The 12,453-nt window shown below is 46.5% G+C and overlaps 1 protein-coding gene across 1 annotated transcript in view; it reads left to right on the forward strand.

The window, feature by feature from the left end:
* The first annotated feature begins 867 nt into the window (after positions 1-867).
* The window catches only part of taf1c (TATA-box binding protein associated factor, RNA polymerase I subunit C), a 12,856-nt gene continuing 1,270 nt past the window's right edge, over positions 868-12,453 (forward strand). Inside the window, exons 1-14 of the mRNA XM_079288855.1 lie at positions 868-1,269; positions 2,292-2,403; positions 2,699-2,748; positions 4,257-4,346; positions 4,799-4,860; positions 4,944-5,194; positions 5,344-5,475; positions 5,559-5,676; positions 5,753-5,824; positions 5,916-6,051; positions 6,383-6,511; positions 10,252-10,450; positions 10,563-10,700; positions 11,261-12,453. The exon at positions 11,261-12,453 is cut by the window's right edge and continues 204 nt beyond it. Of these exons, the coding sequence (XP_079144981.1) occupies positions 1,141-1,269; positions 2,292-2,403; positions 2,699-2,748; positions 4,257-4,346; positions 4,799-4,860; positions 4,944-5,194; positions 5,344-5,475; positions 5,559-5,676; positions 5,753-5,824; positions 5,916-6,051; positions 6,383-6,511; positions 10,252-10,450; positions 10,563-10,700; positions 11,261-12,453 (2,811 nt within the window). The 5' untranslated portion in view covers positions 868-1,140. The remainder of the gene's footprint in view (positions 1,270-2,291; positions 2,404-2,698; positions 2,749-4,256; positions 4,347-4,798; positions 4,861-4,943; positions 5,195-5,343; positions 5,476-5,558; positions 5,677-5,752; positions 5,825-5,915; positions 6,052-6,382; positions 6,512-10,251; positions 10,451-10,562; positions 10,701-11,260) is intronic.

Raw genomic sequence — 12,453 nt, forward strand, 5'->3', positions numbered from 1 at the left:
AAATAAAAACGGAAAGTATCCTCTTTTTCGTCTAGTTTTTAGTCGTTTGTCCCACCGACAGACAGATCTGTTTGGTCAGCTAATCACCTGACGACTGAGAGCCGCATCCGGTCTCATGCTTTCAAAATAAAACCCTGCAGTGTTCGTTCGCCGAGCATGAGATTTAAAAAAAAGTATAGACAGCTGCTGGACGGGCAAAATCAATCAATAACAATTGAGCATGTGAATAAACTAAATAATAAATACATATATGTTAATAAAGGTAATGGTAGAAGAAAATAAGTACATACACGCTTAGGACATCATCATCCTATTTCAGTCCCTCATTTATGCAGCTATTTTTGTATTCACCCGTTATTTAACTGCTAAACTTGCTAAATGACGAAAGGTCATTGTTGATCTTGGAAACAAGAAAATAAAGAAAACATACAAGAACAAATGTAATGACAATTATCAGAATTATAGTGACCATAATTGCCATTATTAATAATGAATCACAATCTAATGCATCAATTTATTAACTTTCTAAAGCTTTGGTTTTATTTTGAAAGTTTACAAATTATTGCTTGATACACTTCCTGGCTTCAAAATAAAAGCCTAAGTGAGAACGTTTTGAAAGTCGATTTGAATGATAACGTTACTTATTTTCATATTACTTTGTTTTCTGTTATCTTACATGTCAAGTCATCCTACATGTTACCTTGTCATTTTGTTGTTTGCCAAAATAGGCGTTTCTCTCTCATCTCCTTGCCATTTTGGTGGTACAAAAATAAAAAAATCAGACCGACCGGAAGTCTTATTGTTGTTTTTCCCAGCTGCCGCCATGCCGAGTTTGACTGTCGTTTCCTTGCCGCCAGTGTGCACGTGTTCGGCGATACACTAAGGATTTTGGATCATTCTACCACCGTTTCGTGTCTTTTCGGACTACCTTGTTTGCTTCGACGTGTACCGCTGGTCGTCTGAACACGTGTCATGACGATTGGAAGCGGAGAACCATCTTTATTGATCTTTATTCGTGCTAGCTAACAGAGGAGCTAGCGTTAGCTGAGGCTCAGGCTTGTTAGCAGACACAGAGAGAGAGAGTGAAGGAACGACGACGCATACGTCGTTTGAATATCGGACAGTTATTTTAAGTCCAGAATGACAAATGCAATGGATTACCAGTTCCCACAGCAGCTTTTCCCCTCGTTTTACAACTGCGGACCGCCGGACTTGGTCCTGAAACACGGCGCTGGAAACTGGGGCTGCTATGAGCGAGTCCTCCCTCAGGTGGGTCAGCTCGTGGCTCTGAAGTGTAGCGACAACGGATCTACAGAAGCCAGGCTCTGTTGTGACAATACTTGCACTGTCTATTATACATGTTGACGACATAATACTGATTTGTGATCAGTTCTCACTGGAGAAAACCAAACGTAATATGTAATTATGAAGTGCGTCGTATTTAAGAATGAACTATTGCTTTTTTCATCCGGAGACGAACTTCAATAACAGACCAGTATTTCATTAGGGAAACTGATGCTGTAACTTTTTGTTTCAAAAACATATACAAAAATATTTACCGAAAAGTATTTTTCTTCGGCTATCCCCACGTTCTTTATCAATGGACGGTTAACAATATGTTATAATAGTTTTGCATCAAGTGAGGAATAGTAGTATTACGTACACCAGACACCAGCTGCCAAAAAAAACACAAATTCAAAAGAAAAAAACGCCGAAATAATGATAAAATGTCATGTAAAGCAAAGCACTCTGTCATCAGATAAAACGTGTGGAAGCCAATGTCTGCTAGGAAGAGAAACAAATTAAGCTCTGCATGATGAAGAACACACACAGAGCGAATCAAAGTTCAATATTCACTTAAAACTGGGACTGACCATTTGTGGGTGTAGTCTGTGGGAACGTGCTCCTGTAGAACCCGGATGTAGTCCATTCTGCAGTAATGCACACCAACTTGAAACAACTTTTTTTTTTTGAAAGACATCTCATTGTGTTAGATTCTCAGTTTCATCATCTCTAAACGGGAGTGATTTGAGGATCAACAGGAATATTTGATTTCCACTGAAACCACTTGTCAGTGTCACTGATCACAGATCAACAGGAAATATCATTGGTTATTATAAAAATGTAGATTTTGCTATAAACACCAACATTATCTACTCCTCAGATTTTACACTGTGGTGACGTTTCCCTTTTGAATGAAATCTGCTGGGATTTTGGACTGGATCAGAACTTTCAAGGTGTCGTCTGCACCGTCAGACTCTCTTATCGTTTGGTTGCGCTTGTGGTTTCAGGGCGGCTCGGGTCCCCTCTCCAACTGGACATTTACATCCAGACATCAGGCCAGAGGGGAGACGTGGCGTCACACTGAACCGGTACCAGTTCCCCTCATGTCTCCTAAAAACTGTGAGTCCCTAACAGTCCTTTGTTTTTACCTCACTGGGGGCCATTCAGGTCTCAAGACAGCGGTCCCTGTTCAGCCTCCAGTTCAGATCTGGAGTGCTGAAGGAGGTCTGAGACGATACTTAATATCTGATGTGTGTTGTACTCAGTCATTTTAAGTAACGATGATCAACTGGAGTTCAACTGCAGACAATTTGGATGGTCAAATGAAATGATGAGAGAGCACAACATTCTGTTGCAGTGTTCTATATTTCGTCAGTAATCTGTATGTGTGTGAATTTGTAAACATTTTCTCCAGGTTTTCTTTGGCCTTCGAAGCCTCCAAATCCGCTGGACTTCAGAAAACATGTGAGTACAACAGTTCAACACATAACAAACCCACGTATCACACTTAAGACATGTGCACTATGTATCTGTTTTAAAACCTTAAATGCATGTGTACATTGCTTCATACCGCTGGTCTAAAGTGACACGGCACTTGTAATTTAGTTTCCTTTAGTTTCCAGACAGGAACCTCCGGTTCGGAAAGTGAAGTCGATGAGGAAGTGCCTTAAACTTGCATTATTTCTATTGTCCAGCAGGGGCCGACGGCTCTGGTTGCAAAAAGGAGTCCGATTGTATAGAAGTATGTGAGAAAATGACTACTTCTCTCTTGATTTATTACCTCAGTAAACATGAGTTTATGGTCTCAATCTCTAATATCACAGCTTCTTCAATACAGCATGATGTTCATTAAGTACATTATGGTCCATTTAGAGTCAAACAGACCATAAAGCAGGGGATGCTTTAGGGCGGGCTTACTGTGATTGACATGTCGCGACCAGAGCCGGTGCACAGCCGGAGCCAGTTCCCTTACCTGTATTGAGTGGGAACCCTACTCATGGTTTACTTTATAACAACAATTCTTATAACAACAATTAACAACCCACAACTAATGCTCTTTAATAGGGCAAAACACCACGACACAACCGTTTGTGACAGATAAACAATTTGTAGCACTAATAATTGTACATTTATCAAATTTCTCCGCCGAACTGCATGCTGGGTAAAGCATGCAAACCGGAGGTGAAGGAAACAGGAAGTGACGGAAGACACGCCACACAAACAGCTGTTCACCGCCAGTTGACCGGCCGTTCTTGTGTTAGTTTACGGCGTAAATTAATTAATGCATTAAGCCAGTGGCGGGCAGTCCTATAATGACGTCAGCATTACATGCCGCTCAGTGTCCATGTACAGGCTCTGCCGCGAGGTGCAGAGTGTGCTGTGATTGGTCAGTGGGCGAGCATGTGACTATCGTGAAACAAAACTTAACAGCCAGCAGAGGCTGATCTGTGAATCACATCACGTGATGCAGCTCAGCCAATCAAAATGCATTCTGACTCAGTTGAGTTGCACCATGACAGAGGGTGCTGAGAGGAGGAAAGACACTGCAGAGCAGTACGTTCAACGTTCAAGTTGTGAAAGTAAAATCCTATGGTAATCTCTTTGGGTCGCGGCTTGTCATTAAGGAATGACTGTGGATCCCACAGCCAGACCAGCTGAGAAAGTTATATTTTCCTGAATTTAGGCTTTTGCATTTTCGAAATGCTCTAGCATTATTCAAACGACTCATGCATAGTTACAGCCTTAAAAATGAATAATAGCTGTGGCGCCATAATGTGGTTATATTTCAGCTGCAGGACAGCAGTGAAGGCCCAGGTATAAAATGCACGGCCCGCCACTGCATTAAGGCGGAAACAAATACCGAGATATACGTGAAACCGGTAGTCTTAAAAAATACCGTGATATGGATTTTTGGTCATACCGCCCAGCCCTATGTGAGTGTAGGCCTTTTGTGTTACATGTTTTGTATTTAGATGCAGAACTTCTTCTTGGACCACTGCAAAGACGCCTTCGGGTGCATGGGAGAAATTCTGAGCCAGAACTTCGAACAAGCACAGAGAGAGGTGAGACTCACAAGAATGGTTTATTCTTTTTATATGTTCATGGATTTGTTTACTTGTCAGATATAATGAACGATGGTCAGGTCTCTGGTAGCGCTCTGATTTTATCGACTAAAATACGAAGAGATGATAATAGTATGAAGACACTTTGAGTTCCAGTAGTTCTGTCTTGACCTCTCTGGGATATGTATAAATATATAACGCATATATTCAGATTTAAATCCAAGTTAATTCATGAAACACGTGGAAAATATTTCCATCGTAAGTGTCAGTTTATATTGTTAAGAGCTTCTTCACCCGCCGTTATTAAATCAAGCAGCGACGTATCGGTCCTTGGTAGATTATTAACATCGATTATTTAAGTATGAAGACAGATGATTAAATGGAGAGACGGTGCTGTGGTGTAAACGTGGTTGTTGTCATCAGAATGTGATGTTTTTTCTTTCTTCCTGCAGAGATACGGCAGAGAGTTGGTCCACAACGTGAGAAGCGACCTCGACATGATGAAGTTTAAAATGTGAGCGGACCCGACTGACCGGTGAATGTCCCCGGTTGTCTGGTCGGCGGTTTTTTCTCTTATTTGTTGTGTCTTTTGTGCAGGTGCCCGCTGTCGAAGTCCTCCAAATCCCTGGACGTGTACAGCGCCCTGCTGTCAGACGTGGTGCCCTCTGTGCCCCCCCAGCTGCTGGGCTCTCTGCTGCACGAGGAGCTGACGGAGCAGAGAGACCGCGCGCTGTTCTCCGAGGGGGCCACGGGGGGGGCCCTGGCCTTCGTCCCCTTCTCACGGAGCGGCGGAGACCCTCAGCGCGGCTGCCTCCTCTACCCCGGAAACCAGGGCCTGGACTGCCTCAGTATCCTGCAGATAAGATCAAACACCTTTTAAGTTTAGGACAAAGACTGAATTCTCTTTTGTGATCGGCGAGGTCGACGTGAAGTGAAGCGGCGTTCTTCCTGCTTCGCGTTCTTCTGCCGCCTCTGGTTCTTAACGCAAGCGCCTCAGACTTCCACAGAGTGGAGCTGCAGCACCGCAGTGGGAGTTCTTCCTGTGTGGACGCTGGCTGCAGTGACCCGTTCAGCTTCCAGCTGCAAGGCCCCGTCAGACAGATCAGCTGCGTCTCCCTGTTCAACGACTGTAAGAGCGACCGAGTGTGAAGAAACGTCGTCGGCAGCGTGGCGTGCAGACGTTTGAAGGTGTGCGTTTGTTTGGCTTTGCAGCCTGCGTCGCGGTGCGGTCCGATCGCCTGTGTGGAGTCTGGAGGTTCGATGAAACGGACAAGCCTCGCCTGCTGCAGGTCGTCAACACCAGAGAGGTCGCGACCTGCGTCAGCGTCAGGTGAGTGATCGCCGGCAGCCTCGAGGGTCGGAGACGGGAAGGCTGAGGAGAAGGTGTTAACGTAACGTCCTGTCAGTCCTCACGTACTAGGTGAAGTTCTGGTGGCGAGCGAGAGCGGGGCGGCTAACCTGTGGAGCGTCGGCAGAGGGTGAGGAGGCGTTCACTCGTTCTTCATGCAGATAAATATCTCTTTCAATCCGTCTGATTTCTAAAATGGAAGGGACTCTCGTCACCATCAGGATGCAGAAGGTCCGGGAGGAAGACGGCAACCTGTACTTCAACGCCAACTCGTCGTGGCGATGGTGTGAGTTCTCCGCCCACCCGAGGGTGATGGTGTACGCAGACAGGACGGGGGTGGAGCTGACGGATATCCGGGTGAGAGAAGAGGTGGCGGTAGTTCAGCGTGTTTTCACCCAAAGAGCACCGTGTAAATTAATATGTGAGTCACACATTTTTTTATTTTAACTCCATTTATTCTGCACTTTGTGGAAAACAACTGAAGAGCGTGCAGCGGATTAAAGAAATAAGCATCTCTGCTTTTAACTGGACCGTCTCTTCCAGATGACTTCCTCATTCTCTATCTCCTCCTTATCTTCATGCCTCTCCTCTCACACCCTTCCTCTCTCTCTCTTTTCCTTCACCACCCACGGCCCACGTGTCATGACTCGTGTTCTGACCCGTCCCCCTTCCTTCCGTGTCCCTGCAGAAGAGTCCGGTCTCGAGTCACACTCTGTTCCGTATCAGCAACACCCCGGAGTGTCGCAGAGGGGAGAGGCTCATTCTGTCCAGATATCTGGGAGACGTCCACACCTTCCAGCACCTCGTCACTACTCAGGTAAATCCAAACGGGGTTTGATTTTGTTTAGAACTGGCCTGTTGGAATTATAGTGAGGCATAATTGAGGGGCGTGTACGCTTTTAGTAACAGGCGGGTGGAGTGTCTGGTCGCTCACTGCTAGATATCTGCTCTGCTACATCACCTGGGCCCGGCGATCCGCCTCTTTGCCTTTTTTTTTTTTTTTTGTGTCCTCACTGATGAGATGGCCGGGTGCCCCCACTTTGAGCTTCTATGGCTCAAACTCACATAACTTAGTTTGAAATCTAGTAGAGGTACTAAAGTCTCCAAAGATATCAAATATTTCTGCTGGATTTGAGGAACTGCATCCAAAAGACATGTAGAATATTTCCAATTCTTGGAGTGATGCAGTACTCACTCAGTCAGTGTTCTCACAGGTTTAACTCTGCAGGAGGAAAGCGTGCTTTCAAAACCCAAATTTCACAGTTCATGTAATTTAAAGGTTTGAAATTCAGAGCAATATTCTAGCAGCAACTATGTATGTAAATATGTATCTGCGTAATGTCTACAGGAGCAGAGAAGGAACCCTCTGTGTGTGTTCGAATCCGAGCTTCTCTGTGCTTTGCACACGTAGGCAAGGCAAGGCAAGGCAAGTTTATTTGTATAGCACATTTCAACAACAAGGTAATTCAAAGTGCTTTACATAAAACCATTAAAAGCATCAAAACATAAGGCAAAAGAAAAGGAGATTTAAAAACAATTAAAGAAACAGTGTAAGAAATCAAATTCAGTCATAAAAAGTAGAGGAGATTTAAAACATACATTGAAACAATAATTGAAGTAGCCAAGGCCTCTGCTCTGGACCTGTCCTCTGCTACTTTCTTTTAAACTTCGCCCGTTATCAACGATTCATCGGTTAACTCAAGATTTGCGCTCTCGTACAGAAACTCCGTCGAGGATACTCTAAGCAGAGATATCATGTTTTTTCACTGGACGCTACCCACAATCCTGGTGTCCGGAGACTTGATGTCTTGATAAGGTAATTTTCACATGTCTCCCTGAGACATTACGCTGCACGCAATCAACCATACACTGCCGCAATTCTGCAATTACTCGCACACAAACCACGTCAGGAAAAGATCTCTGCCGATCTGCGTTTTATAGTGTACGCCTTGCACGAACTCGGTCCCGGAGGAAATGGCGATATATTGTGCAGTCCTTTTAAAAGCATCAAAACATAAGGCGAAAAGGAGATTTAACAGCAATTAAGAACAGTGTAAGAAATAAAATGCAATAGTAAAATGCAGAAATGCAGGAAATTGATTAATATATTAATTGAATGTGGTTCAATTAAAGGCAGCAGCAAACAGAAAAGTCTTCAATCTTGATTTAAATGAGCTGAGGGTCTCAGCAGACCTGCAGCTTTCTGGGACTTTGTTCCAGATATGTGGAGCAGCAAAACTGAACGCTGCTTCTCCATGTTTAGTTCTGACTCTGGGAACAGATAGTAGACCGGTCCCAGACGACCTGAGGGGTCGGGATGGTTCGTAAGGTAGCAGCAGATCAGAGATGTATTTTGGCCCTAAACCATTCAGTGCTTTGTAAACCAACAGCAGGATTTTAAAGTCAATTCTTTGTTGGACAGGAAGCCAGTGCAAAGACATCAGAACTGGGGTGATATGATCCACCCTCCTGGTCTTAGTGAGGACTCGAGCTGCAGCGTTCTGAATCAGCTGCAGCTTTCTGACGGACTTTTTACAGAGACCTGTAAACACACCGTTACAGTAGTCCAGTCTGCTGAAGATAAATGCGTGGACAAGTTTTTCCAAATCCTGTTGAGACATAAGTCCTCTAATCCTTGATATATTCTTCAGGTGATAGTAGGCTGATTTTGTAATTGTCTTGATATGGCTGTTCAGGTTGAGGTCTGAATCCATAACTACACCTAGATTTCTGGCTTGGTTTGTGGGTTTTAACATCAGTGACTGAAGCTGAGCGGTGATTTTCAATTGTTCATCCTTGGTACCAAAAACAATTACTTCTGTTTTATCTTTGTTTAATTGAAGAAAATTCTGGCACATCCAGATGTTTATTTGTTCAATGCAGTTACCCAGCCCTTGTATGGGATTATAGTCCCCTGGTGACATCGTTATGTAGATTTGTGTGTCGTCTGCATAGTTATGATAACACACTTTGTTGCGTTCCATAATCTGAGCTAGTGGAAGCATGTAGATGTTGAACAGAAGAGGCCCCAGTATTGAACCTTGGGGAACACCACATGTCATTTTAGTCAGCTCTGATGTGTAATCAGCCACAGACACAAAGTATTCTCTGTCCTTCAAGTAGGATTCAAACCAGTTAAGTGCTGTGCCAGAGAGTCCCACCCAGATGTTTAGTCTTTCTAGGAGTATGGCATGGTCGACCGTGTCGAATGCAGCACTGAGATCCAGTAACACTAAGACTGAACTTCTGCCATTGTCTATGTTTAAGTGGATGTCGTTGAAAACCTTAACAAGAGCAGTTTCAGTGCTGTGGTGCTGTCGAAAGCCTGACTGGAAAACATCAAAGCAGTTATTTACAGTCAAGAAGTTGGTCAGCTGTTGGAAAACCGCTTTTTCAATTATTTTACTTAAAAATGGGAGGTTTGATATTGGCCTATAATTTTTCATCGTTGCGGAGTCTAAACTAGCCTTCTTTAGGAGCGGTTTAATAACTGCTGTTTTTAGGGCTTGTGGGAAGACACCTGAGAGAAGGGATGTGTTTACAATATGTCCGGCCACGCGGGCCTTTTCAATGCATGCGAGCGTCTGTTGTGTCCCACTGGTTTAGCTGACGGCCGGCGCTCTGCTCTGCGGTCGCACGGCCGAATGGCAGCGTTGCAGAAGCAAAGCGTGGACTACCAGCGTGACACGGTGGTGGAGGAAGTGTTCAGTACGATTTTGGGCTTAAACACATAAGGAGTGAGCACACGAGTGGATAAATGAGTCTTGGATTATTATGCACGAGTTTTGAAGAGAGTTTGTAAACAGATTTTTGTTGTGATATTGTTGATTGTAATCCTTCGAACCCATTTCCCTCAATTCATCAAGGGTTTACTCTGTTTTTTTTATTCTTTGTCAAACACTGTTCGGTCCGTCAGCACTGTTGGTGCTGTTAGCATCGTTGGCTCGGCCATTGCCATGTTGAGGCAATCTCTCGATCATAGATGTGCACCCTTACCATTGGTTTATCAGGGCTCTACTCATGAAAGGGCAATCACAGTAATGCATCGCGTCTTTGGCATTAACTTACAGCATGTAGCCACAGGAACACAGTGACTGGACTAGAGGATCGCCAGAGAATTCAGAAGCACAAGATGCTCATGAGAGCAGAGACGGGGGCGAGTTGTGCTTCTTGTGTTCATCTCATATCAGACGTGGACAAACAGCCTGCTGATGCTGTTGGGGGTTTCAGTTATGGGGTTGGTTTGGACATTTTATCAAGTGCACTCCAAGAAATGACATATATTCAAATCAAAAACGTTCGGTTAGTCTTCCACTTTGGTCCAAACTGAAATATCATTATTATTTTTTATGAACTATTTGATGGATTGACATCATGGTCCCCAGAGGAGGAATGACCTGTCGCCATTTCCTCTAGCGCCACCAGCTGGTCAAAGTTGGTCACTTATCTTCTCCTCATCAGCTAACATGCTCAACAAAGATGGAGAATATTGTTAACATTATACCCAACATGGTTGATCTCCCCGTCTCTCTCCCCGTCTCTCTCCCTCTCTCTCAGTACTCGGCCTACATCATGGACGAGCGTTTCCCCTGCATGCCCATGCTCAAGTGGGATCACATGATGCAGTCCCCGCCCATGTTTTGTCATGTTGTTTGTGACTCCGCCTCCTCTGGCTCAGCAGTAGGCGGGGCTAGGACCACTAAGGTCCTGCTGGGCTCCCAAAACTCTCAGGAAATCACTTTGCTGCAGTACTCGGGTCAGTCGATTAGACAAGTCAGTGTTAAATGTCCTGGATGTTTCAGTGTGCTGGTCCCTTTGTAACCTCAAGGTGTGTGTGTGTGCGTGTGCGTGTGCGCGTACGCGTGCAGGAGGCAGAGCGGAGGCCACTTCCAGTCGAGGTCCTCCTCAGGCGCTGCTCAGACCCAGAGACAGTCTGAAACACCTTCCTGTCCAGATCCCTCACCGCCTGAACCTCGCAACCAGCAGGTTGTCCTCACCTGCTGCAGGTACGGCTAGACGACAGGGCAAGACGTGTGTGAGGCTACGTTTCCGTTTTAAAACTACTCCGGAGTTACGCCGTTTCAGTTTGAGAACTCTGGGTTGAGTAAGGAGGAAAGGCAGAAACGGGGACCTTTGAAAACGATGTCGCATTTGCTACTTGAGTCTTGACGTGTCCTCTGATTCGTCATGCTGCCAGAAGAAAACAAACAGCCTAGATTACCGATCCTACAGCCTTGTAACTAAGTTTAAAATAGCTTGGGTTATCTTTTCCCCACTAAATTAGTCCGTTTGAGTGCGTGTGTAGGAAATATACGGTCTTCATTTCAAAAACCTACATTTTGAGAAGGATCCTTAAAGGAATACTTCACACACAACATCAACTGCTCACCCCGTTTATGATTATCCATTTCCAAACTCAAACTTGTAATCTACTTCCCCAAACACATGCCTTTCTGCTAAAGCCTTGCTATTTCTAACACTATTACATAATCAGTCTCACGCTAATAATATTCTTAACTTTTTGTATTTCATATATGTTGTGGCTGAACTTTGTTTGTGTCATCAGGTCTGACTTGTATCCAGAAGAGCGGAGGAACAGAGTCCGGTGGTGAGGAGTGCATCTGTATCCTACAGCTGACGGAGGCAGGGGACATTTTCTACCAGACCCTGGAGCCAGAGCTGCCGGACTCCTCTAGACCTCCGGCAGCTGAGGACAAGCCGCCACCTCTAAAAGAAGCCACAGGTTCAGGGGGGCAAACGGCCCGACGGCTCCGACCGCCAGATCCTCGGCTGGTCGTATCGGACACGTCGAGGGACGAGGACGTTATCGGACCGGCCCAGGCTGTGCCGAGATTTGTGGCTGAAACACCAGAGAGGGAGCAGCGAGCGCCGGATGTGCACTCTGACTCTTCCTCTCAGGATTCAGAGCCCCGAGGGCGAGGTCGTCGCCTGAAGCATTTGGGGCTGCAGGTCGTCGTCAACGACGATCCAGAGCTGGATCGAGTGAGCGGATTTGACGCGGGTGAGAAAGACGGAGAGGTGGGTAGAGATGGCGTGGAGGAAACCGGAGGCTCCAGCAGCTCGGGTCGTGCTGAGCGGCCGACGGCAGTCGAGCTCAGCGACGGCGCTCTTGTCACGTGGAAACGTTGGCTCCAGAAGTTGGTGCAGAAGAGTCGCAAGAAGACGCTCCGTCCACGCTGCCCGCAGCACCTCAAGGTCAAAACCGAAGACCTGCTCCTACCGGGCGGCGAGGCGAGAGATCCGGCAGACGAGGAGCGAGCGCAGAGCCTGAGGCGCGACCTGAGAGCGTGCATGTCCGAGCGCTCGCTGCTGGTCCACGGCACCGTGTCAGCCCCCTTCCGGGCCCCAGGCACGGTAGCGGTGCCGGACGCTGTGGACACAGAAGCCTGGAGGGACGAGATCAGCCACCGCCTGACCATCTCCTGGCAGCAGGGCGAGGGGGCGTGGCGGGCGTGGTGGGCGGAGCGGCTGGGGCTGAACAAGGAGGAGAAGGTGACCGCTCTGAGGAGGAAGAGGACGGCGGCGAAGAGAGCCGCGGGCCGACGCCTGGACCTGTCCGGGAGCTTCACCTCGTCCGTAGACTACCAGTCGATGCTGAGCGACTTCTCCGACTCGACGGGCTGGTCCTCCGCAGTGAGCCGGGGGGCGTGGTTAGACACCAGTGTCCAGCTGTACCGGCCAAAGGGCGTTTTGGAGAGCAGGGCGGCCACGCCGCCCACCACACCATCCGCCACGCAG

Source organism: Melanostigma gelatinosum (genome assembly GCF_949748355.1).
Source record: "Melanostigma gelatinosum genome assembly, chromosome: 18".
Classification (NCBI taxonomy): domain Eukaryota; kingdom Metazoa; phylum Chordata; class Actinopteri; order Perciformes; family Zoarcidae; genus Melanostigma; species Melanostigma gelatinosum.